Consider the following 27,663-nt stretch of genomic DNA (forward strand, 5'->3'; position numbering starts at 1 on the left):
AACTTATTCGGTCTTCAAAAAAAAAAAAAGTATTTTTTCCCCCCAGTACTCTAGTGTTTTATCTTATTTTTGAGATGTGCAGTGTTAAACTTGGTCTGTATTCCAGGAAGTACACTATACATCCTCAGTAAAAAATAATAATAATAAAAAAATGCACTAATTCGTAGGATTATTGCAAAAAAGAGTCGGTGTCCAGTTATTCTTTGTGTGTGTGTGTGTGTGTGTGTGTGTGTGTGTGTAGGCTGTAAGTAGGCTTTGACACGTCCAGGTTTTATGTATGGGGTGCGTAAGAGCACTAAATAAGTAGAGAGCACGATTGCAGTTGCACAATATTTGATTGGTGCAAAGTGAATAGGTCACATAATGACTTGAAGTATGTTATAGTTCCTAATACTCAAGGGATTTGGTTAGATTAAGACGAGCTAGATGTGGGTAATTAAATCTGCATGAGTTGTAATAGCAACATTGCTGTGAATGGCAATACATTATTATTATTATTATTATTATTACTATTATTATGTTTTATGAAGTGACTCCGTCTAAAGTCAATTCATTCGCCTTGCATTGTGGACCACGGTGCATTGCGTAAGTGCGATGTGAGAAGTGAACGCGGACAGCCTCGCGAGCAATGTCACTGAGAGCAGAAATGCGCGTGAGCTTTCCAACTGCACAGCGCGGTCCTTCTTGCCCCGCCTCTGGTCCGTTTATGTGTTTATTTTTCCCCCCCCGGATCCATTTGGCATCCACGCAGTGCTTCGTCACTCTGGTAGTCTGCGTATTAATGAAATGCAAGTAGTTTAGGAGAAGACTGGTGGAGCGCAAGGCGATCTATACACGGAGAACATTCATTTAGGAAGAAGAAGAGAAAAAGGAACGCAGGTGGGACAAAACTGGATCCGTGAAAAGGAAAAGTTCATTGTGTTGCTGCAGGATTTAAAAGCAAGCAAACAAACAACCCGGCGCGTTATATGTTCGTAGGGGACCTCTGAATTGGGAAGGACAGGACAGAGGTGTTAAGCGCACATCTGCATGGACAGTCACTGAGGATTTGGAGACATTCAATGCGCACGAGCTCGGGGATTCCCTTATAACCGGAGGAACGAAAATCCGGCAAATGCAATTTTTCTTTCATTAAGATGTAGCCTGATGTGCACACCTCTTCCCAGAATTATCCAAGCAGCATTCCCTTACAGGCTCTACTATTAATCAATCATCACAGTTCTGAAAAATTCGTCCACATAGAGTTGGAACATGTGGAAGTGACTCAAGACGAGGAGACGCGCGTGCTTGCTTTCTTTAGCGAGCTTCATTAGGTTCCTCTCGGCGTTCCTCCAGGCGTGAGACATCGGGAAGACATTTCAGCGATCATGCATTTCCTTCTACGTCCTCAGGTGAGTCTCTTGTCACATAATGCGACTGCAAAAAACTCAAAACAAACAAACAAAAAAACCAACTACTTTTCAGTTTTTATTTGTGTAAACCCTATTAGAGAACCCTGTGACTGAGTGAAGCATGAGGAGGAAAATTCAGCTCGTGGGTCAGTTCTGGAAGCATTATTAATACTAGCTTTGCACAAATTTCTACACATAGACATGTGTACAAATATTGGCATATACATTTACAAGACACTTAAATTTACTCAATTAACAAGCTGCCATATGAAAAATAAAGGATCTGCCAGGAGGACACCCGGAATGTTCTTCCAGGAACCTCTGGAGGTGTGTTTAAGTGCTCCACAAAGAGATATTTAATGGACCTTTTGTTTTCTGTTGGCCAGTTTCATTAGCTTCTATAAGAATGTATCCGATAAGTAGTAATTGTGCATTTTGGGATTGAGGCATAAGGCATGGACTTGAAGGGCTTGTTAGGTTAAATCTATAAGCCTTAAGGGTTCTTCAGTTGTCCCTCTGGGGACTTTTTTCTTTCCTGATTAGAGGGTCCTTGGTTGTCTCTCTGGATTCTTTCTTTCTTTCTTTTTTTTCTTTAAGGGTTCTTTGGTTGTCTCTCTATTTTCTTTCTTTCTTAATTTCTTCCTTTACTCTTTTCATGTAGGAAATTAAGGGTTATTACAGTTTTCCTTTCAGCTTTCTTGAAATCCAGTTAGACTTCCTTTAGAAACCGAGAACCTTTAGCCATTCAAAGAACTCCTGAGGAACTCTTTCTTTCTTAGGTGTTTTTTTTCTTCTGGCATTTTGAATATCTTTAGTCAGACCTCTCTTTTTCTCTTTCTCTGTCTGTTTCTGTCTGTCTATCTGTCTTTCTCTCTCTCTCTCCTTTTTCCCAAATAATTTTTAAGTATGCCTGTAATTTATTGCTTCTAAAAAAAAAAATTAAAAAAATTGACGAGCAGCTGAAGCTGAGCACAATGCTGCCAGGCATTGATATGAATTTCCATTTTTGACATGCTATAATGCAATAACACAGTGGATGTGATTGGGGCATAATGGCAGAAGTGAAATGCGTAAAAACTTTCAATTTCAATGAATATCAGTCGACTCATGGAGAGGTGATTAACAAGTGTGTATGTTAGATGTATTCAAGAATAAACTGAATAGAATATGTTTTTGGACAGCATTAGTTATTAGTGGAGCAAATCTCAGTACTCCCTCTTACCATACTGGATGCCACTCAGACAGTACTAATAGTCAATATGAAACCAATTCATTTATGAAATTATGTATGTTTTTCACTTTAGTCTGAGAACATGTTCAATTGAATTTGGTTGCCAAGAATAAAAAATAAGTCCTTATTAATGTGGTGTATTCTCATGTCATTAATATTTAGAGCCTCCATTGCACCTGTCAGTCAGTTGAGTTGTGTTCATCTAAGAAGAAATCTGGACTTTATACATCTATACTATCTTGTTTGAGTTGTGTCCAATGTTCAAGCAATGGCAAAAAAGGGTAATATTTGATGATGTAGACAAGAGCTTAGAGGAAAGGATTTACCTCATGACCAAAATGCAAAAATTCACGTTCTGTCCATCACAAGCATGGAAACGATGTTATCCTGCTTTTGTGACAGACCATTTTAAAACACCCCCAGATTCAATCTTGGTATCGATCTGCTCTTTTGTCAAATTATACCCATGCACCATTGGTTCTTGACCTTGAGGTCATGACCCACATGGAGATGTGGATGGGGTCTCAGGAGATTTTAATCAACTATTATTGATAATGTAATTCTATTCATATAAATTTGATTTATAGAATATGTTGTAATAAACATATTCAACATTCAAACAGTCAGATTATTATTATTATTATTATTATTATTATTATTATTATTATTGTTATTATTATTAAAATTTTATTAACCTTCATTCACTTTGGAGCCCTTCTTGAGCCGAGTTTAAGCACAGTGCTGTGTCTAACACATTGTCATGTTAATTACAGTGGCTTTTACATTAGACACTGGTTGTGCACAGAGCACCATCTTAAAATAAATAAAAATAATCATATTTTGCATGACACGGTCCTGGTTTTACACTAGAACACTACAAAATACAATATTTATGCTATATTTTGCAGTGCATGCCCATAATCTAATAATCTGGAAGTACTAACTGCCATAGAGCATACTGTTGAAGTGCAAATCTCAATGGATTAACAAAATTTAAGTGAGCAAATAGAATAATACAGTGCCCCCCACTAATATTGGCACCCTTGGTATATATGAGCAAAGAAGGCTGTGAAAAATTGTCTTTATTGCTTAAACTTTTGATCTTTTGTTAAAAAAAAAATCACAAAAATACTCTGTTCTCATGGATATCAAACAATTGCAAACACAACACAGGTTTATCAAAAAATATATCTTTGTTAAATATAGGTGTGCAACAATTTTTGGCTCCTCTATGAATTCATATGAGAAAAATATATTTGAAGTATTTTCCCATTTGTATTTTAATTTTTTTTTAGTACACCTGGGTGACTAGGAACAGGAAATTGTTCAATCATGACTTTCACAGGGGTATAGATATGAGGTAACACATAGCCCAAATTCCATAGCCCAAATAGCGTCTAATAATATCAAGTGAAAATAACTTAAGATTAGGAAGTAGCTCTAAGAAAGTAGCACAAGCATTGAAAATGTCAATTTCCACCATCAGGGCAATAATTAGGATGTTCCAGTCAACTGGAAATGTTATGAATCAATGTGGAAGAGGATGCGTGTCTATATTGTCTCAACGCACTGTGAAGAGAATGGTTCAAGTGGCCAAAAAATCTTCAAGGATCACAGCTGGAGAATTGCAGAAGTTAATTGTGTCTTGGGGTCAGAAAGTCTCCAAAACTACAATCTGAAGTCACCTACATCACCACAAGTTGTTCGGAAGGGTTTCAAGAAAAAAAACTCTACTCTCATCCAAAAACAAACTCAAGCATCTTCAGTTTGCCAGACACTACTGGAACTTCAAATGGGATTGGGTTCTATGGTCAGATGAAACCAAAATAGAGCATTTTGGCAATAAACACCAGAGGTGGTTTTGGTGCACACAGAGAGGTAGCCATATGGAAAAGTACTTCATGCCCAAGGTTAAATATGGTGGTGGTTCTTTAATGTTCTGGGGCTGTTTTTCTGCCTGAGGACCTGGACATTTTGTTAGGACACATGGCATCATGGACTCAAATATCAAATAAAATATTAAATATCAACAGATATTAAATGAAAATCTGACTGCCTCTGCCAGAAAGCTTAAAATGGGCCGTGGTTGGATCTTCCAGCAGGACAATGATCCAAAACATACATCAAAATCAACACAAAAAAATGGTTTACTGACCACAAAATTAAGGTCCTGCCATGGCCATCCCAGTCCCCTGACCAGAAACCCATAGAAAACCTGTGGGGTGAACTGAAGAGGAGACTCCACCAGCGTGGACCTCGAAATTTGAAGGACCTGGAGAGATTCTGCATGGAGGAACGGTCTCAGATCCCTTGCCATGTATTCTTCAACCTCATCAGGCATTATAGGAGAAGACTCAGAGCTGTTATCTTGGCAAAGGGAGGTAGCAAAAAGTATTGACTAAAAGGCTGCCAATAATTGTTCCACACCTATATTTAACAAAGATATTTTTTGATAAACCTGTGTTTTGCTTGCAATTGTTTGATATCCATGAGAGCAGAGTATTTTTGTGAAATATTTTTGAATACAAGATCAAAAGGTTAAGCAAAAAAAAACAATTTTTCAGAGCCTTCTTTGCTCATATTTACCAAGCGTGCCAATATTAATGGAGGGCACTGTATATGCAGTGCATAATATAATTGAGTTACTTTTGGTATAAAATGGGCTTTACACTTATGTAAATATTATGTGAAATGAATTAAGTGAAACTGGCACTCTGTCCAGGGTGTACCCCGCCTTGTGCCTGATGCTCCCTGGGATAGGCTACAGGTTCCCCGTGACCCTGAAAAGGAGTAAGTGGTAGAAGGTGGATGGATGCATGTATGGATGGATGGAAATAAGTGAAAGCAACTAAACCATTTGCTAGCACTTATTTGTAGGACACAAGGTTCATTGCCACTGTAAGAGGTAAGATGACCTGGGCTTTTTCAACTACATCACCTAACTTTGATACACTTGCAGTGCTGCAGTGTGATGCACAAGCCCAGTCCTCTCAGTACAGTCGTGGGCTCTTAGACACAGTGATTCATAACAACTACATTTAATGTGTAAATATAAAGAGCCCAGGTGTAATCTTTACCTCTTTCTAGTATAAGAATTAAATGTGATGTGAGACACATGATACATTAATGCTTTTATGTGATTGATGTGTTTTTATATAGAATTTTTAAGATCAATTGTAATTATTAAATAAAAAGGGGGGGAGGGGTAGTTTTGTATTTTGAAGCTTTAAAATGGGGTCACTGGGCAAAATAATTTAAGAACCCCTGACATACCCTCTCAGAGATACAGGTCAAGTACAAAACTGTACTTTTCCTTGTTTCTGGTGTGGAGGACATTTTTTGTACCTTTAGTCTGTATATTTTACCTTAAAGTAGTGTACAGTACATAACTGGACCTTAAAGAGCACTACTGTAAAAGATAATTAAATGTACACAACATCCACTTTCCCTGGTAAAAGGCGTCATACAAAAAAATCCCCCCCCAAAAAAAAAACCATGAGCACTTCATGGTACCCCCCACAGCAGCAAGGTACCTTTATTTCTGAGAGTATAAGGTATATTACTGCTGATCTCCTGGGAGTTCAGTCTATAAAATTTATACAGTTTGTTAGAAAAATAAGAAACATCTAGTGTGCAGGAGTTTTGCAGGAGGAAATGCCTTGTTAATGAGAAAGGTCAGAGAAGAATGTCCAGATTGGTTTAAGCTGACAGAAAGACTACGGTAACTCTCATAAGCACTCTTAACAACTGTAGTGCGCAGGAAAGCATCTCAGAACACACAACGCATCCAACAGTGATGCAGCTGCGCTGAAGAAGACCACATCGGGTTTCAGTTCTGTCAGCCAAGCGGCCATAGGCTCACTGAAACTGGTCAGTTGAAGATTTGAGAAACGCCGGGCAACATTTTTCTCTGTGCTGTCGCTAATCAGGTGCACAGTTGTTTAATGTCTATAAATACATGAATTATGAATTCATTTATTACATTCCTAGATCCTCCTTCTTTATTATTACCAATCCACATATGCCCTTAGCTCGTTGAGACTAAGCTGATGTGTGTGAACCTGGTATCATGTCCATGTCACCGCCTGCTTACCCACTGACCTCTCCCCTGTCATTAAAGACAATCCATTGAAGGTGAGTGAGGACACACTGATTTAATTAACTTATCACAGGGCTGCCACATGCAGTAGGCCTTTCTCTGCTTTCCACTTACTTCTGCACTGGGGGATGAAGCAATAGATAGATGGAGAAGTGTCTCTTTAAAAAGTTATGCGAGAAAAGTGTGCATGTCGCTCCTCCAAACTTGAAAGTATGACTTGATTCGTTAGCAATGTGAGAGTCATACTGAGGTCGTATTTATTTCCAGGCTCAATCCAGGGGCTGAGCTATACACTTGCATTCCTGCAATGGTGCCAGTAGGTAAGAGCATCTCATTATCCCCTCTAGTGCACACCACCCATCCTCCATCACCCAGGAGAGCAGTTTTATCACAACCTGCTCTGCACCAATAAAAGCGAACAGTCAAGAAGCTGAGATGAAGAAAAAAAAATCTCATTCAGTGTGCAGAGAAGTCATACATGTCTCTGCTAAAGGTGATTCTTTCCTATTTACAATATAGAAAGCACTAGTATTTTAGCGGTCAACAGCATTATTGGTGCTTAAAACCATGGCGCTAATGACCTTAAAGGCCATTCTTCAGTCTATATCCACCCAGGCATTTCAGTTCAGTTTCTCAGGCAGTGATTTATATCATTATTGTCCTGTATGGCACACAGTAAATAACAACCAAGCAGAGAAAATGTCCCAGAACTGCATGGGTTACCTCCCCATTGTGGATTATTTTCCTTTAACTGGATAGCTTCTCATGTTTTATTTCTCTTGTACCACAGCAATTTGCCAATGATTGTCATTTTTTATTTGATAGTGATGAATAACACTTTATGCTTTTCAACCATTCATAGACACATTTCATGTAGTGAAACGTCATCAAGACACATTAATTCCTGTTATCACTTTCATTATAACAGCAATAAACAGTCATTTCCTGTGCTCACACTGGAGACTCCTTTCATGAAGATGAAATAAACATCACCCTACAGGAAATTTTGATTATATGTTTTCCTTTGATAAATAACAACACATATTTAATCTGTTTATTACTTGAATGTTCACCATACAAGCCCCTGTAAATAAGATTTGAGATTCAACAGTGTTGTGGTATAAATATGACTAACACATTTTTAGTATTTGGACTCACAATAACAAGAGCACACCATTCTTAAAAATGAATTGTCTTCTTGAATAGGCAAGATAAGACGTACTTTAGCGGATTTCAGAGGATTTCTTTCCAGGGTCAGTTACCTGACACGTACCTTACAATTCTTTATGAAGTAGACCCATGCACTGTAAGATTTTGTAGTGTCCTGTGTAGCTTAAAAGCACATTGAGTTCATATTGATTTCTTTATTGATTTCTTATGTTGTGAGGCAGTCTGGGGAAAACCCATCAGATGTTGGTGTAGTTGAATTCTGGGGGAAAATCATGTGTCGACCAAAGTTGAGTTTTTCTGCCAGTAATATACTTTGATACCTCTATTTTAAGAAATTTCATACCGAGAGATTTCATCCATCAAAATGGCATGGAAATGTTCCTCATTATGCTACACCATAACCTTGCTTTGGTTATCTGCATATTGATCATGTCGTGTAGGGAGCAAACGCAGCAGGTAATTCAAAAGATGTCTCAAACATTTCTAGCTAACATTGTTTTTCTCAGGATTTTATTAAATTGGACATGGGCCATAGTGATCAGCCTAATCAGTTCAGTTTTTCAGATATGAGCTATCAAAATGTCTGCGATACTCCTGCCCTGTCACATCATCGTCGAGATAAAGAGGGGTGCTTATACACTCTGTACAGGAATATTTTAAAATGTTTAAATGACATAACAAAAAGGCATTTAATCAACAGAACAGAACTAACGGGAGTTAGAATGAGTTGCGTGACGAGACAACTATGAGGCATTTGTTTAAATGCAGTGAGAGACAGAGCCTGATGTGGATGATTCTGATTATCATGTGATAATTTATGTACTATTGTAAGTCTAAAATTGGTTAACAACATTGTTTTCCATACATAAAGTACCTTATAAATGTAGAGGTAAACGGAGGTAAACGGTGCGTCTTTCAGTGAATTTGTAATTAAATCTTTAAATGCAACTTTAAATGCCCCCTCCAACCCCCCCCCCCCCCCTTTTTTTTTACATTCGAGAGTAACCAGTTTTTAAAATGTTAAAACTTCACTTTTTCAAATAAGCCATCGATTTCAGGAAGGAAATGTAGCTTTCAGAACGATATATAATAGAAGATGTCAAAATCTGAGAAATTTATGCCGCAAGTAACGATTTCCAGAGAGAATGGAAATGTGTCAAACGGCTTCTTATGGAGCACTCTCTGGACTCCAGCCACGTCCTTGAAGCTCATCCCATTCTTAATCGCTTCCTCTTTGTGTTCTCAGCTTTTTCTCTGTGTCACTCCAGAATGCTGATCTCAAAGGCTGTGCAGTTAATCCCTCAATCCACCAAAGAAAAAAAAAATGGTTACATTCACATCATGCATGACTGTAATTCAGCGCTAAGGTTGAAAAATGATTCTGTGGTGATTGTACTATAGGTATAGAGGTATAGCTAGTGTACATGCTGCTCTGAATTTTGACTCAGTTTTCTTTGGAAAGATAGTGACAGGACTGGTCTATTAAGATTTATTTGAGCATTATCCATTGTAGCAGCCATGCATGAAGCAGGATGTATGAACACATGGTTTTAGTGGCGATGAGGGCAATGGACAAAATCACAGCGGACATGTAGGTCAGAGTGCAAACAGGCTCTTGGAGTGGAAGTGTACAAACAGAATCGGATGCAAATGAGTAGGGCAGGAAATAAGCAAAGTTCAGCCTGCACAAAGGACTTGGCAAGAATGAGCAAATCATAACAATCCTGAGAATGGCTTATAGTGCCCTGATATAGACTGGTGTCTTATGTAGGGTGCAGTGGCAGCTGATGGTTGTTAAAATAGGGGAAGCACAACTTTATATTATGGACTATATATGTATTTAACATGAATAAGGTTTATACTGATGCATTCGTTCTAACACATTATAGCTCAATGATCAATGATGGAATCTGAAATTCATAAACACAGTGAATCAATTTTTCTGTACCAAGGCAGCTAAGCTCCCTGACTTTTGAATTAGAGTGTGTGTTGGTCTGCCCTTTTGTTTAATTTTCATAAGTATGAGCATCAAAAGATTTTTCAAAAAAGTGATGTTTGTTGGTAAGTGAGAACTTTTAGCTGTACTCATGTTCGACGCACGTGAATAAGAGAGGGCGTTGACTGAATTTGCGTTCTGATGATGTCACATGACACGTCTTGGTCCAAATCTGTGGAAAATCTTCGGTAATTTTGAACAATTTTTGAGCTCCTCTGAATATTGCGGCGTTTATTTGATTTTGCATTTATTTCCGCAATTGCAAAATCCCAGAGGGACGGATTTATAAACAACATATTTCAGAAATGAATGCAAATAATCAAACAGAACTTTATACTTACTCTTTATTTAAATTATTCACAACATTACGTCTACAGCAAGCTCTGACTGGCACTGATATGTTTAAGTTTGAGATGTTCAATCCCGATTTACTGATTGGCAGGTGGTTATGAGGTTCCACCTGTTTGCGAGTTCTACCAATCATCAAAAGGAGAAACCGTGCATCCAATATTAAATTATATCCTAGATTGTTGAATAATATAGACACTTTGGTAAACATTAAAAAAAAAAAATAGGGGAAGCCAGGCTTCCTGTGTAGTGCTCAGTGGATCCACCATAACCCCGACCCAGACCAGGGTCATTTCCCATGAATATGGAGCAGGTGGAAGTGGTCAGTAGATGGGTGACTGTTAAAGCTAATGCAGATGGAGGCATATCCTGGGATGTGACAGACATCATTATTATATAACCCAATTATATAACCAAGCAGGGTCAGTATCTCAGTGTTACCACATGTGGGAGAGATTTCACACTGCCTCATTAAACCATCAACTGTTGCTGTTCCAGGAAAACAGTGGTATTATGCCTTGACTAATAGATGGGAAGTATTTCATCTTATCACAGTTTAATTGCTTTGCTTGAATCTTAACTCAATCACTGCTGTGGGGAAAACAGGCAGCAATTCTTCCAACAAATGTGCTGTAGAGATGAGGGCATTTATTATTATTATTATTATTATTATTATTATTATTATTATTATTATTATTATTGAATTTAAATAATAAAACCTAATTTCAACAATACTTCCAAACACCTGCCATCTAAAAGGAAAAGAAAATAATTGCAAGATTGTGTTTTAGTATCTTCATTCCCAGTTTCAGCCTTCTCAGGCTGGTTTGTCTCTTTAATTAAAGCTTCATTTAAATGTCACGGCCAGTATTCAACATCATTATAGAAGCATCTCCATAAGAACAAGTCAAAAATATCATATGTTCTAATTGGGCAATTTGAGAGACTTCTGTGAAGTGAATAATCGAACAGCTTCAAAAGATTTTGCTCAGAGTGACCTTAAAAATAAGCTGTTGTTAATTAGTTTTGCTATGCAGATGAGTATAAAGATCAGAAATAGGATTTGTTCTGACTTTATAATTAGTGGAAGCTAAGTGAGAACACAGAAAGTTTTGTAAAGCAAGGTTCAAACTGCTTAAAGGACATGAAAAGTATGTGAATGCTTGGAAATCACTGGAAAGAATGTGAGTTGTATGAGAATGTAGTACTCCGGCACATGCGCTAGCTACGACGGTAAGGTCTGTGCGTTTGTTTATGTTTGCTTTATGTTCATGCAGAGAGTGTATTACGGCTGAAACGTCAAGAAATTGGACAAGTTGGATTTGGATTAATTTTATAATTATATGGATTGTTAGTGACTACGCTGTTTGGAGTATTCAATTAAATGATGTTGGACCTGGGCATGGACTCACTATTCCCGGGATGAACTTCTACTTCTGTGTAACTCTATCCACTGCCAACTGAAGCCATCTATCCTCATTCCGCCTGATATAGCATTAACACCTGGCTTAAAGAGGAAAAGAGGAGGGGTACGTTGCAGATTTAGAAGGCGTCCTTTTAAACGTCCACTACCCTCAATCATCCTTTCAATGTTCATTCATTGGAAAACAAAATGAGCCTGTTGCATGCGAAATGTACCGAGGTTAGCCTGGATGGTTTTAAGATTTTTCGAGCAGACAGAACTAGGGGAAAGAGCGGGGAGGTGGGGTGTGTATGTACATCAAGTCGCGTTGGTGTACTAACATCAAAGTACACAGGAGGACTTGTGATGTAGTGGCTAAGCAGATAACACAGGCTATGCTCAGCAAATACCCGGATGTTCCAGTACTACTTCATAGTGACATTAATAGTTGTCAGCTTGACTACTTATTGCCAGACTTCAATCAATATGTAGATGTACCAACAAGATTTAATAAAACTACATATTTGTGTTACAGTAATATCCTGGAAGCTTATAAAGCTAGAGCTCTCCCACTGCTAGGATTAGCGGATCATAATGTTATCCATTTACTTCCTGTTTACAAACAACGCTGGCCGTTAATACACAACATCCATCAGTGGTTGGAGGATGCTATTGCATGCCTTCGAGGTTGCTTTGCATGTACAGACTGGGAAGTCTTTGAGGGAGAGCTTGATGAGCAGAATTCAGTGATTACCGATTATATTAAATTCTGTAAGGATTTCTTGATACTGGTAGAGACATCAGAACATGCCCAAATTCAAAACCATGGATCAACTCATCGATAAAATATCTTTTCCACAAGAGAAAACTTGCCTTAAGGCCAAAGGATTTTCTGGTCTTAAAATTCTAAATCAGGATGTAAAAAATTAAATCTTTATCAAATTGGAGCAGGACTTTTCAGCGAGTCAGGTCTCTTACTGGACAAGCCGTTAAACATACTATTTCTGCATCAGATCCCATCATCTTTGCTGTTAATCTTAGAAATTTTTATGCCTGTTTTGATGCCACTGATTTTCCAGCACTGTCTGAAAGCCTTTTGGATTCTTTGCTTTCTCAAGACTTGGATTATGAGTCCCTTTTAACCAAGCAAGATGTCTATGTCCCACTTATTAGGTGCAAACAGAATAATGCTCCCGGGCCAGATGGAATTCCAGGTTGTGTCTTGAAAAACTGCGCCCTGGAATCTACCCTCATTCTTCATTCTCTTTTCCTTTGATCATTTTGTACTTTAACAATACCGGTCATATGGAAAACATCAGTTATTCCAGTTCCTAAAAAAACTCATCCAACTGAGTTAAATCACTACGAGCTGGTATTGTTAACCTCAATCATAATGAAATGCTTTGAGAAAATGGTTAGAAACATTATGCTTCCGTATGCTTCACCATTTTTGGATTGTCTCCAATTTAAATATAAGTGGAAGAGAGGTACAGAGGATGCAGTGGCTTATCTTTTGCACTATCTACTTTAACACCTGGATATCCCTGGAAATTATGCCAGATTTCTTTCCATTGACTTTAGCTCTGCCTTTCATTCAATTCAGCATCATCAGGTAATCAAGAAACTACAGTGTCTAAAAGTTCCTCACCACTAGTACATTGGATTTGTAATTTCCTTCATGGTGGAAACAAATTTGAAGTTATGCTAGAGTTTATCTTTGCTCTCGTGTGTGTGTGTGTGTGTGTGTGTGTGTGTGTGTGTTTGTGTGTGTGTGTGAGACATGTGATGGCACCGGTTAAAAGTTTGCTTTATGGATATTGCAATTTGAGTAGATATTTGCTAACGGATTTTTATATAGAAGGACATAATGTAAGGTGACCAATTTAAAGATTGGCAATGCCACTATCTGTATCTGTATTCACATTTGAATCAGAATTGGGCATGGTCCAAACCAGAATTTTTTTATTAGTATCATTAAATATGAATGCTACCACAAGCCCAATAGAAACACTACAAAACACTGAATTAGGGGTGTGACACAATACCACTATCTGTATGTGTATCTGTATTTGGATTCAAACTGGAAGTGGGTGTGGCCTAGTGGTCTATATGGAGTTTGCATGTTCTCCCCATGCTTCAGCGGTTTCCTCTGGGTACTCTGGTTTCCTCCCCGAGTCCAAAGAAATGCACTGTAGGCTGACTGGCATTATCAAATTGTGTGAATGAGTGCACGATTGTGCCCCTGCAGTGGGTTGGCACCCTGTCCAGGGTATCCCCTGCCTGAGTCCCCTGAGATAGCCATTTGTAGAAAGTAACTTTATTCAACTCCTGAACTTCTGTAGTTCATCAATCATCTCAAGTTCCTAATCAGTCTCAACCAGAGGTGCTGTGGAAAAAAAGTAACTCTCTTTTAAAACAAAATTTTTCCCCAAATCAGAAAACGTTTGTTTGTAGTTGACAACAATAGCCAGATTTAGATTTACTTTAGTTTTTGACCTTTTTACATTTCAGAAAGATCAGAAAAGTTGAACACTCTATCAGAATCTACTATGATGCTGCCATGCTCACTGAACGTGGTCTGTGTGGTTTATGTAGAGCAGCAGCTCTATACATAAAAGCATATTTCTTTCTGAATTTTGAAGTAGTTTTTTTTTAGAGATATGGTACAAATATTGGTATATTTTGTAGCTCAGTAAGGCAGTGTGTTTGTCGGGCTAGCAGAGCAAATCAATAACAACAACAACAAAAAACACCCTTCGTATTGACATCTTTGTATTTGTACAAACCTGTGATTGTATTTGTTTAGAACACATTAACTGTTGATTCTGAGTAATGTATTCATATTCAGTTATATACTTAATGCATATATTCAGTTAATTGTTGTTGCTGAGCATTGTGGGTGTTTTTATTCAATTTGGTTTCAGTCAATCAAGTTATGATTGAAATATGAGACATTTTATACATAAATTGTATAACTTGTGTTCAGTTTTGTTAAGAAATAAGGTACTGGATGATGATTTTTTTCCCCCTATCAATGAAGGCATAGAAGCTACATGTTTCTCATCCAGGGTGTATAGTCAGTTCTCACATCTCAGTACCTTACCATATCACTGACCGTAATTACTGCAGCAACTCCATATTCCACTATATAAACTTCTCAAGTAATTCCAGGTTTAACTGTATTATCCTGGAAGTAGTACTTTTTGGCAAAAAACCAACAGCTGGTATCCGGTAACTGAAGAGCTTGAGCTGTCTTCACTCCATCTGTCTCCGTCTTATCTCTTTTATCTTTTTTCTCTTCACAGACAAAATGCCCTGTGTGTAAAGCTACTTGTTATAACATTTACCAATATACTGTATATCCCTAACTACCATTTAATCATAACTGAAAGGTACAAAAACTCCTGAGGGAACGTGTGTGTGTCAGATCATATAATAATTAACAGTGGTTTTTCCCTCCTAATGAAAATACTTTAACAGTGCCAGTGCTAGAAATGCATGTAGGAATGACAGTGCTGAGCTATCACAGTGCTTTTATTGTGTGTTGGTGTATTTTTAGTGGAAAAAAATGAAAAAAAAAAAAAAAAAAGCATTACGATTGAGGTCTGTGTGCTGTCTACTGTTACTTTTCCAATCCTTGCTACTTTAAAAATTACATTGATCAGCAGTGCTACTTTAAAAGCTGCATTGATCAGCAATGTATGACATTGCAATATGACGGACTTACATCTGGTTTTAATAAAATGGTTTAAAATGAGGTTTACTTTCCAGGTATTTTAACTTGGAGCAGATTATTAACCAAGCAGGAGGTGTGAGTTTTGCCAGTGAAGCCTGGAAAGATCAGATTAACTCACACAAATTTGCATACAAATAATCAAATCTTTATCAGAAGCCATAGTCTTGACTTTTCTATGTACCAAGTCTAAATAATAAGTATTAGTTAGACAGAAATACAGCTTGTGAAGAGTTCACCACAGAAGCTGTAGAAGCTAACTGTAGTTAATCGTGCTAATAAGTATACAGCAGCTTTATGTATATTAGCTACATGTATATTATTGCTTAATCTAATATTCAGATAGAATTAGTGCTGAATTATTTGGCAGAAGAAGCACTGTGGTGATACTGGTGCACAGCATGCTGGGACTATCCAGATCAATTCTAACCCCTGGTCTCATGAGCCATCAACAGCGTTTTTTGAGTAGCAGCATATTTACTGTGTCCAATTTTACATCACTGGCCAGGCAAGTGGCACTAATGGGGTGAAGTCAAGTGGAGGCACTCAACCCCATTTTGTCAGGCTGCAGCAGGTCTGAAGAGAGGAGGATATCTCATCCACAGTGGATCATGTGAATTTCTGGCCTTGCACAAAAACAAACCCTTTACAAGGAGACAGCAAATCCTAATGGAGCATGCTGTTATAATGAACACAGAGACGAGGGGATCCAAATGCAGAACACACATGAGGACTGAAGGTAAACAAACAGGGCATCGGGCTTAGCGTTATTGGAACCAGGACAGTACGTGATTGTGAAGTCATGAGCTTGGCAGTTTGGATGTAGTCCATGTTCTTATGGTCGGTCCATACGTTAAAAGGCTGCTCAGCCCCCTCAAGCCAGTGCCTCCACTCCTCCAAAGCTAACTTCATGGCTAGCAACTCACGATTCCCCACATCGTAGTTGGGTTCTGCTGGGGAGAGGCGACGATAGAAAAAGGCACGGGGTGACTTTTCTGGTCAGGGGTGGATGGTTGGGAGAGCACTGCACCCACACCCTTGTCAGAGGCATCCACCTCTACAATTAATTGTTGTGAGGGATCAGGCCGGATCAACATGGGGTCTGAGGTGAACAGCTCCTTGAGTTTGGTGAAGGTGGACTCGGCCTCAGGGATCCACACAAGAGGTGCAGAGGCTTGAAGGCTGAGCTGAGGAGAGGCAGCAGGTACTTATTTTTAATGCCGATGTTGTTAAGGCCCCGGTAATCGATACAAGGACTGAGGGTTTTTTCCTTCTTCTCCAAGAAGAAGAATCTGGCTCCCAGGGAGAAGGAGGAGGGCTGGATGATACTGGCAAGACATGTGCATTCCAGTTGTTGGAGCTCATGTGTGTCTCACATACTGCAACATCTAGTCCATAACCCCTGGAGAACATTCTTAAACTTCTACACTTTGTGAATTTACATAGCCTGGTTGTTTTAGCATATCACAAAATTAGTATATTTTATATATCATAAATATATCATATTTCTTCATTTTTTTTTCTATCTAGAATGTTAAAGGAATGTTCTCCCTGTGCTTCCTCTGGGTACTCCAGTTCCTTCCCCAGTCCAAAGACATGCGCTGTAGGCTGATTGGCATTTCCAAATTATCCGTAGTGTGTGAATGGCTGTGTGAATGTGTGTGTGGATGTTCCCTGTGATGGATTGGCACCTCATCCCAGGTGTCCCCCACCTTGTGCCCTGAGTCCCCTGGGATAGGCTCCAGGCTCCCTGTGACCCTGTGTAGGATAAGCAGTACAGAAATGGATGGATGGATGGATGTTCAAATAGATTTACCATATAGTGTTGTGGTCACATATGGTCACATGTTGTCTCCAAGGCAAAAGCAATAAATCCAAGGACAAGAGGACCACTGCATTTTATTGACCATAAATGTAACTGTTTAGCTCATTCAAGTATCAAATCTTAGATGAATACACCAAATCTATTTGGGTATCCAACATATTTCCCTGATATTTCTTTGACTAAGATTAGACTAAAATGCCCAGACTTTTAGTCAACTAAACCTTGACTAAACAAAAACAGGATACGGTTGATCAATATATGATCAAAACTATCATGGACATTTGACACAGGACTAAGACTAAATAAATAAAAAAAATTGCTGACAAAATTAACACTAGTTCTATGGTATAAATAGTAGTAGATAGTAAAAATAACTGTGTAATAAGCTCTAGTATTGAGGGGTTGAAAGATAATGCTCTGGAAAGTATGAGTGTATATTTACTTCACTTCAGGGTCAGTCCATCTCAAGTAGTCCAATAATCGTAAAGTTGGTTGTTTGACCATCTTAAATATTTATTTATTTTATTTTATTTTTTTTATTTATTTTTTTTTGTGATCACCTCTATGTAGTGGCATTGCAAAACCACCAGTTTTTTTTTTTTTAAATTATTATTTTACTTGGTTTAACTACAAAGACCATCTTTCTTTCATGGCACAAAAAAAAAATTGGTTATAAAGCCTCAGCATCTCGGCACAGGACGGTCCTAGATCCTTGGAACAAAACCTGATCTCTACAGCACATTACAAGATGCATGTACATTTTGCACATTCTTGTTCCTTAGAACGTGGAACTTAAGTCCAAATGTAATGTTCAAGATTGTTCACAGTTCCACTTTTAGGGTCAATTTATAATGGCAAGGGTTTGAGTCTCTGTCTTAATTTTTTTAGGGGGTACCTAGGTAAGTATAGTGTGTATGCAGCACAAGAATTCTCTCTTTTTTTATGGGGTCAAGAAATTTTTTAAAATTCTGATTCACTATCTCTGGTGGGGGACCAGATACGAACCTGAAATTTTCACAGAAATAAGTCCTCTGTAGTAGCATTCCCATTATGAATTGACTCTAAAAGTGGAACTGTGAGCAATCTTAAGCATTACATTAGAACTAAGTCTAAGGACGAAGAATGTGCAAAATGTTTATATAGGTACATGTACCTTGTAATGTGCTCTACAGGAGCTAAGACAATCCAAGGAGCTAGGACCATCCTGAGCCAATATACTGAGGTTTCCATAAACAGCTTCATAACCAAAATTTGTTGTGTGATATGCCACAAAGATGGCCATCACAGTTAAACCAAGTAAAATAAAAAATTGTAGTTTTGCAATGCCAATACATACGGGTAATTACTCCAAAAAAAATGGAAAATTTTAAATGGTTGAGCTACCTGCATTGGACCATTTAAAATGGAATGACCCTGCAAGAAATAATTTTGTCTAGAACCAAGGAGTTTTAGGATGAACAAATATAGTGAATAGAAGCCATGGGTCATTTTTTCCCCTATATTGAGTAGTCATGTGGAGGAAGGCTCCAAATTTGTGCTACATTTACTGTATAATAGCAAATTTGAAAATCTTTATCGTTTATGCAGATTTACCAATCTTTGTTTAATCACTTTTTACACTCTGATTGCTTCCTCCTCCTCATATTTCCATTTATCCTAACACCAAGTCCAGATAACGCTACATTCATTATATTTTCTAAATGATAACCGGATTCACAGCAAAAAGCATTAAATGCATTAACAGCTTTCGTTGCATGAAGCAATTGCGGTAATTAATGTAAATTAGTGCCTTAATATGGGCAACTTTAATAGCTGATATCCATTTCCATGACAAACAATAGAAATTATATCAATATATTCTGTGTCCACCTACACTGCAGTAAGAGTAAGCACAGAATAAAAGCTTGCTTAGTCACACATCAAGTGACACATTTAACCCACACATAGTCTTGCATACACTACATAAAAGGATTGCTGCATCAGGGGTATCGAGTGGATTAAACAGAGGTGTACTGTGGATCAGTGGAGTTATTAATTACACCTCCACACCATGAGAATGCATGCGTAAAATAGATTGACTCTCAGTGCTATCTCAACAGCCCTTGTCTTCTCCAATTTATCACAATTAATGCCACCACTTCTTAAAGTGTAACCATGCAGAGACACCTCAAGGTCAGGATTCAGTGGACATTTTATTTTTTTCATACTGCAGCAAAGTGAGTTCAAATTATGGGTAAGGTCAGAGGTTGGGATCAAGAACAGAGTAATCTTCAGTTATAGGCACTGGCTTTGTCAGAGGCAAAGGGCAGAGTGTGTCATGATTTGTCTGGCAGCCATGTTGCTTTGTCACTATACATTTCAGTCATAATGTGTACAATCATGCTATTTTTCTCTGTCTCTGTCATGCTATTTTTGACCACACCCCATGCACAGTTTTGCACATAAGCTGCAATATTATGTTCTGGTTTTTCTGAATTTCCTCTAGTCTTCCACCATAGTGCTGCTGAATTCTTAAATCTGATATAACAGCAACCCTGACAATACTGGCAAAAAAAGCCCTCCAGGATTGTATGATTTTGTGATCACAGAAATTAACGCAAAATCAAGCAAACTCTGCAATATTCGGAGGAGCTTGCAATTTTTCCAAATTACAGCAGATTTTCCACAGATTTTGACCAAGATGTATCATGTGACTTCATCACAACCCACATTCAGCCAAAGCCCTTTTAGATTCACGTGCATCAAATATAAGTACAACTACTGTAAAAGGCCTTATTTACCAACAAACATCACTACAATGTAAAAAAGCACAAAAAAAAACCTCTGCAAGTTGCATCGCAAATTTAGAAAAAAGACAAAAAGTAAGGATCAGAGGTAAAGTTGTCCATTGCTGTTTCTTAATAACAAGCTTGCTTTTTTCTTATTAACTTGAAGCTCAAATGAGGGAATGATTGTTTATTGTTGCAATATTGCAAGTTTTAAGAGGAATCTGCTCATTCTTAGTAAAGCTATTCTCTCTCTCTCTCTCTCTCTCTCTCTCTCTCTCTCTCGTTCTGATTCTCAGTACCCACATGATCACACACCTTTGTCCTCTTCCTGCCAACTCCTTCACTTGGTGGCTCAATTTCTGCACACACACACACACCAGTGTTTGTACCCTGCATCTTGAATACTCTGAGCCATTCATTATCTTTTCCCTGCTATTCATCATGTTGATAATCAGTAGGAAGTGAAAACAAAAATGACTGTCCCTTTTTTTTTTTTTTTTTTGCAAATACTGCATAGTAAAATCATCAGTGATACAAAAACTTTGCCACTATTAAAGAGCAGAATGTGATTCACTTTAACTGAATTCATTAAATGTTTATTTAAAACCTAACATATTTTACATGGCTGGTGTCACTCATTAGATTAGATTAGATCAGATTAGAGAGCTTTATTGTCATTCAGGCAAACAGTAGAATGAAATAGCATCCTCCAAGGCCTTGGGGCAACATTATAGAAGTTACAACAGAAACACACCCAACAACAAGAGCAAGAACCTATACAATAAATCCAATATATAACGCTGAATACAATACACCGTTGTAACAATGCAAACATAAACATACAGTAAGTATGGAAATTGTTAGACCCAGAGTAACCACTGCACTCATGCACACCGCCATTTTGAACCTTGTGTCAACAGACAGCACTGTTGAATTCTCAAAACTGATTAGTCAGAATTTGAATTATTTTCATTGAGTTTTTTTTTTTTTTTATTAATATAACAGCATGGGATGGCTTAGTGCTTAGCATGTTTGCCTTGCACCTTGCCTTGACGTTCTAGATATTAGCCATTTTTGTAAAACTGTTTAAAACAATGTGTTTTCATACTTGGCTCAAATACTTGACTCTGCACCCAGGACTGATTCTGGGCTTGGTTGGGGGAGGGGCCTATTATTCTACATTATAATTCTATATTTCCTTCCAAACTGTGGAAAGATTGTGCAATTCCATGTCATTTTGTGCACGCAGGTTTGCAAAATGGTAGGCACAGAGTTCAACGGTCAAAAAGCAGTGCTTTGATGATGCATTGTGAAGGAATATCTGCAAAACAACGAGTCATTCATGTAACAGTAGGTTTTTGGCCATGCATACCATCATGACATGCATTTTTCACTATTGCACATAGGTGAGCTAATACAGTGCTCTAATCTTATGAAAGCCTGGTTTCATATATCACTAAGGTGTTCCGTCTCCTCTGCTGAAACCAGTAACCCTTGTCCCCGCCATCATGAATCTTTAAATAAGAAATACATATTAGACCAATCACATTACTTGATGTGGGACCACACCAGGTTTTTTGGTGTATCGAACCACAAACCACCATTTTCAAGAGTACCAGGAATTGATTTGTTGGACCTTTCATGGGCTCAAAAACAGCTTTCACACTTTACCAAATGTACCATAATCTAAGGGCAAATTTTCCAGGTATTTTGAGTGGTTCAATCTAGCTTTCCAAAGGGGTTGGATCTTCTGTGTAGAAACATCTGTTGTAAGAGTTCCACATTGAATGCTTCAGGGTTCCTCCAAAGAACTCTTTAGGGTGCTTGGGTGTTTTTTTTTAATGTAGTTTAATTTATGAAATAAGCAGGCAGATGGACTGAAGAATGGAGTACAAGCAGAAAGAGTAGTGCCCCTCATTAATCTTCCACTACCTGAATGATGGACATGAGGCTTTATAGCATGCCAAAGCACTTTCTGATGCCATGCCACCCACCCTCACCAGCTCAGTTTCCCCAAAATTCCATATGCTATTGCTACAGAGTCCCCAGAGGACGATGATAGGAGCTGATGGATGAGATGCATCTAAATGAGCTATGTAATGAGAGCGCTTCGAATCTGACACTGATCCTGTAGCGGACTTCTCTTTACTAAAACCGAAGACATGCATGACATGAAAATACCAGGGCTTAGATTTCAAAATCCACGATCAAGTTCACTTGCTCGTCTGTTACACACAGATCAGCTTCAGAATTGCGAACCTGGTGACCTACATATATGAAAGCGCTGGTTCCTTGTGTACAGTACACAGTGTTTACTCTCAGCAGCAGAGCTCACATTCACCAGATGGTTTCCCAGCATGCTCACTAAACCTCACAAGCAACATGCCCTTCCATTCTTACTCTCTCGGTCTGCACAAGGAGCCACCTGCGAGCTTGAAAAATGCTAAATGTGCATGCCATTCATCACTGTGCTGAAATGCAAGGCTCTTGTGCTGTGAAGAAAATAAGCCACAACATATACAACATCTCAAATCTCACTTGACAGAGCCTGGAGGCTGAACAGTCAGGATTAATCATTGCTCACAGGGGCTGCATTATCTTGTCTCGAACTTATGGAGTGTCTTTTATTTTAAGCTTCTAATTCTCTTGACAGGTCATACTCTGATTAAACATAAAACTCAGATTGGGAAGACATTTCAAGCCATTGAGCATGCAGGGTAGTTCTTCAGAGCATTGTTGCCTTGAGGGCTTCATTGCCTGATTTGGATTGTTAAAGTGGGCGTGAAGAGGTCAGAAGTTGGTGCATTAACCAAAAAAAAAGTACTAAATCTCATTATTACTTCTTATTGTTAGTATTAAGAACAACATACGCAGGAGAACGTGTCTGGCTCTGGGAAGTAGTTTATCACCAAACAGGATGCAAACCTGTATTTCAAAGTTATCAATCAATGTGACAAATTCGATTTTTTTTAAGCTGTGTGAAGACAAAAATCAATTTTCTAATCTTCACATTTGATCGCAAATTGAATACATAGCAATGCGAGTATACTTGAAATGGGCAGATGACAATTCATGTGTTCACACTTCAGATGTCTAAAATGCCACAACACATTCACACATGCTAGAAGATATTCATCCTGTACTAAAAAATATAAATATAGGTCACCTTTGCACCCAAGATCTTTGCACATGTGCAGTATGTTTGTCATATAGTACATATAGTATACACAAATATGTGTGGCATTTTATCATAGTTTTTATACTATATATAGCCATGACATTAGTTATATATATATATATATATATATATATATATATATATATATATATATATATATATATATATATATATATATATATATATATATATATATATATATATATATATATATATATATATGTGTGTGTGTGTGTGTGTGTGTATGTGTATATATGTAGTTCTATAAACTGTAGGTTTTCTGCAAATAAAATGTTTTCTCTTTTGTATAAGTCGTTATAGCATTTTAAAGTTTGGCATAAAAGGGAGAAAATTGCATTCAAAGATTCCATTCTGATTACTGGTATCTGATTACAAACTGAATTAATTAGACTTATATCAATTATTTTGCTACGGTATGTAACTATCCAACAACTTGATCAAAGCCTGACTCACTGGGTGAGAAAATAATCACACTTATCCAGGAAAGCTTTATGCATTTTTGTTAACCCGACAACACAATCTTTGCAGGAAGATAGTCTGAGTTCTGAGATGCTGTTCTGCTCACCATTGTTGTAAAGAGTGGTTATTTGAATTACCATAGCTTTCTTTGTCAGCTCAATCTAGTCTGACTGGGCTTCTTTAACTTCTCTCATCAACCAGGCTTTTCCATCCTCAGAACTGCTAATGTTTTTGGCACCATTTTGTGTGAACTCTAAATTTGTGTGTGTAAATCAAAGATGTTTGGCAACAACAACCATGGCACAGTCAACGTCACTGAGATCACATTCTACCCACTCGAATGAACATTAGAACATTACTCTATGTACTCTAACACTGCTGCCACATGATTAGCTGATTAGATAATTGCATGAATGAGCAAGTATACAGACATTCCTAATAAACTGATCAGTGAGTGAGTCTCATTTATATGTATTATGCATACTGTAGCTAACGCAGTCTTTATGATGAAATCTAGTTCGGTGATGGATTGTCTTGCCTTTTTTCATAAAATGTGCTTATATTCATTTAAGAAAGGCTGTTTTTCATGGTTCAGGACAGAAATCTGATTACAGTAATGACAGATATGGGTCGCTTACTAAGATAAATATGAATAGAAAAGTAGATATTGCTAAAAAAAAATAGACTTACACAATAAGACTTGCAGTGCAAATGTTCTCTATGTATAATGCATTGTTCCGACACTTTCAGTACAAAATAACAAAGCAGAAGCATGAGTAAATCTTGTTTGGGAATTTGTTCTGTTACTTTTGCATAACTGCTGGAATTCATTTGTTCTATCCATGTCAAAATAACTTGTTTTAAATTCTTACTATACTTTTCTTTTTCAACTTTTCTACTAGAAGAAAAAAGATGCCACAGAGGAGGATCCCAAAACATGTGTTTCCCTCAATGCTGTTTGTATTGAGTATAATATGTATAATTGTGTAAGGATCCATCCATCCATTTTCTGTACTGCTTATCCAGCACAGGGTGTCAAGGAGCCTATCCCAGGAGACACGGGCACGAGGCAGGGGACACCCTGGACAAGGTGCCAACCTGTCACAGGGCACAATCGCGCACTACATACAATTTAAAAACACCAATCAGCCTACAACATATGTTTTTGGATTGGGAAGAAAACAGGATTACCTGAAGGAAACCCCAGAAAGACAAGGAGAACATTCAGGCTTCATGAACAGAGGGCTAAGTGATTAGAGCTTTTGGCTTGGATCTCTGAGGTTGGAGGTTTGAATCCTTTGAGTCCCCCAACTTATGCCCTGAGTTCCTTTGTATAGGCTCCAGGCTCCCTGCGACCCTGTGTAGGATAAGCGGTACAGAAAATGGATGGATGGATGGATGGATGGATAGATGAATTCTACATTTGTATTGCTGTTAAATCAGACTAGAGGTCATGGGACAATGGGGCAACCATTGATAATTAACATCTATAACCCTTAACAGTTCTTGATTTGTCCCTTGCTTGTTCTTTATAGAACCCTACAACAGAGTGTTTCCCTATTAGAAAGGATTCAAACTAGAGCCCTTTTTTGAAGCTAACAACCATCAACTATACAGTGAACTCAATTTTTAAAAGCCTCGAAGAAATTTTTTTTCTAAAAGTCTAGTGAATAGAACATAAGAGTTAATGGGTAGAGACTTACTGTCTCATAAGTTGTTGATTATAACATGCATGACAGGTACTGCAATGCTGTACAGATGTTTATGAGAACAGGAAGGAAAGTTTAACCCATATTAACACTAACTACACATAAGGAGAAAATTGACCATGGAAAGCTAATTTATAACACCAAATCTATACAAGATCTTACATGATGTGAAATGGCTTTTGGATACAGTTGGTGTGCATTTAAAATTGTATATCATGCCTATCAACACCATATACAGGATTTCATTCACAGAAGCTAAAGAGAAATGTCCAGCAGAGAATGGACCACTGACTTTTTGGTACTTTTTGGTCCCGTCTTGATATCATGGGGCGACTGTGGCTCAGTTGGTAGAGTGGGTTGTCCACTAACCGTAGGGTTGGTGGTTCAATTCCCGGCCCGCGTGACTCCACATGTCGAAGTGTCCTTGGGCAAGACACTGAACCCCAAGTTGCTCCCGATGGCAAGTTAGTGCCTTGCATGGCAGCTCTGCTACCGCATGACTTGGTGTGTGAGAATGGGTGAATGAGACACAGTGTAAAGCACTTTGGATAAAAGTGCTATATAAGTGTGCCATTTACCATATCATCTTTCTGCCTTTTCAGGCCATATTATGCATTAATATGCATCCGGTAAAAGTTTCCCTTCTACATTATCTCTCCACCAAGTTGCTGTCAAAATTGGCTGAAAGTGTGGGTTGGTACCTATCTCAACCATGTTGGTTGAACAGACCTTCTCTGTGTGATTTTTTATTTATTTTTATTTTTTTGCTCAGCGTATCCATCCCTATATTGGCCTTTTCATGGACCGCTACCTGTCTGGACTGAACTGTTTTTTTTTGTTTGTTTGTTGTTTTTTTTTAAATATTAAGGTCTAGTAGACCTTTCCTCAGACAGTTCATCTATTTTTGGCTTTTATAAAGTCAGCTACCCATAAGGTAGTTTGACCTGGATAGATTTACATGGACTGCCATGGTTTTCCCTTTCAAACTATGGTTTGATGCTCCATATGCTTTGTCTTATCATCTGTGTAATTTATCAGCGCAATGCTATGAGCTTGTTCAGGCTGGTTTTCCAGATCTTTGATTTTTTTTAATCTGCTTTGGGAGTCTGAGAGGTTGTTCATCATGGCTGAGAAGGATGACAATGCTGAGGTAGGATGATGAATCTGGTGAAAGTGTTCTGGTGACTTCTATAACTCAGAAAGATTTAGTCACAAGGACAGTCTCTTTTTAAATTTTTTATTTATTTATTTTTTTTTTTTTACCTAACTCTCCCTCAATTCCATGTAGCCGATGAAGTTAGATATAAAACTTGCAGGACAACGACAAAGACTACATAATAATGTGAATGATGCATTTACAGTGCTCATTTATACATCACTAGTAACTGCCTGGTTAGGGTCATAGTGGTTTAAATCAAGCTTCTAGTTTGTTTCATACTTTGTCAAAGAAGAACCAACTAAATTTGTTAGAAGATATCACGGGCAGGTATTAAATTTTTATTTCAGGTCTCTGTTTAAAAAAAAAAAAAAAACAAAACACTTCAGATTTAAATCTAAACACAAATACAAATCAATACAAATACAAATAAACAGATGCAGATAGAAATACTAGCATTACATTACAACCCTATACTCCTAGATATAGTACTCTAAATAATCTATAATTTATACTTTATGCCTTCACCTCACCTAAAGCAAACCCTAACATTAACCTTAGTAACTCAGAAACTCCAGATGCATTTTGTACCTGTAAATCAAAATGGCAGCTCACATGATAACATTAAAAATCTAAATGTCTAGATGTAGATGATTCTTTTGAAACACAGCCAGTTAAGCCGTCTTTGTGACTATAGCTCCTGCATCTGTGCCCTAAATAATGAACCATGTTTCAAAGCTGCTTAGATCTTTTCCTCTAACAAGCTGGGCCTGCTCAGCATTTTTATACAAGCCATGGAACACTGTAAGATGTTAACTGCTTGTCATGCATTACACTTGTCTGGGAGCATCTGCACTTGTTTTTGCTTCAAACATTTATTCAGATTTTTATATCACAGTGTTGCTGAATTCTCAAATCTGATTAGTCAGTAGGTGTTGATACCATTTCTACAACCGCAGCTCTTATTGTAGTTGTGGCTGCAAGATACATCATGTTTATATTAATGCCCTTGTTCTAATATGTGAATACTTACGTACATGTGCTTTTTTTGTTTTTTTATTTTTAATAAATTTGCAAAGATTTCAAACAAACTTCTTTCACGTTGTCATTATAGGGTATTGTTTGTAGAATTTTAAGGAAAATAATGAATTTAATCCATTTTGGAATAAGGCTGTAA

General features: G+C 37.7%; 1 protein-coding gene across 1 annotated transcript in view; it reads left to right on the forward strand.

The window, feature by feature from the left end:
• The first annotated feature begins 754 nt into the window (after positions 1–754).
• Positions 755–27,663, forward strand: part of crhr1 (corticotropin releasing hormone receptor 1) — a 171,865-nt gene continuing 144,956 nt past the window's right edge. Inside the window, exon 1 of the mRNA XM_017462266.3 lies at positions 755–1,391. Coding sequence (XP_017317755.1) covers positions 1,368–1,391 — 24 coding nt within the window. The 5' untranslated portion in view covers positions 755–1,367. The remainder of the gene's footprint in view (positions 1,392–27,663) is intronic.

Source organism: Ictalurus punctatus, chromosome 2 (genome assembly GCF_001660625.3).
Source record: "Ictalurus punctatus breed USDA103 chromosome 2, Coco_2.0, whole genome shotgun sequence".
NCBI lineage: Eukaryota > Metazoa > Chordata > Actinopteri > Siluriformes > Ictaluridae > Ictalurus > Ictalurus punctatus.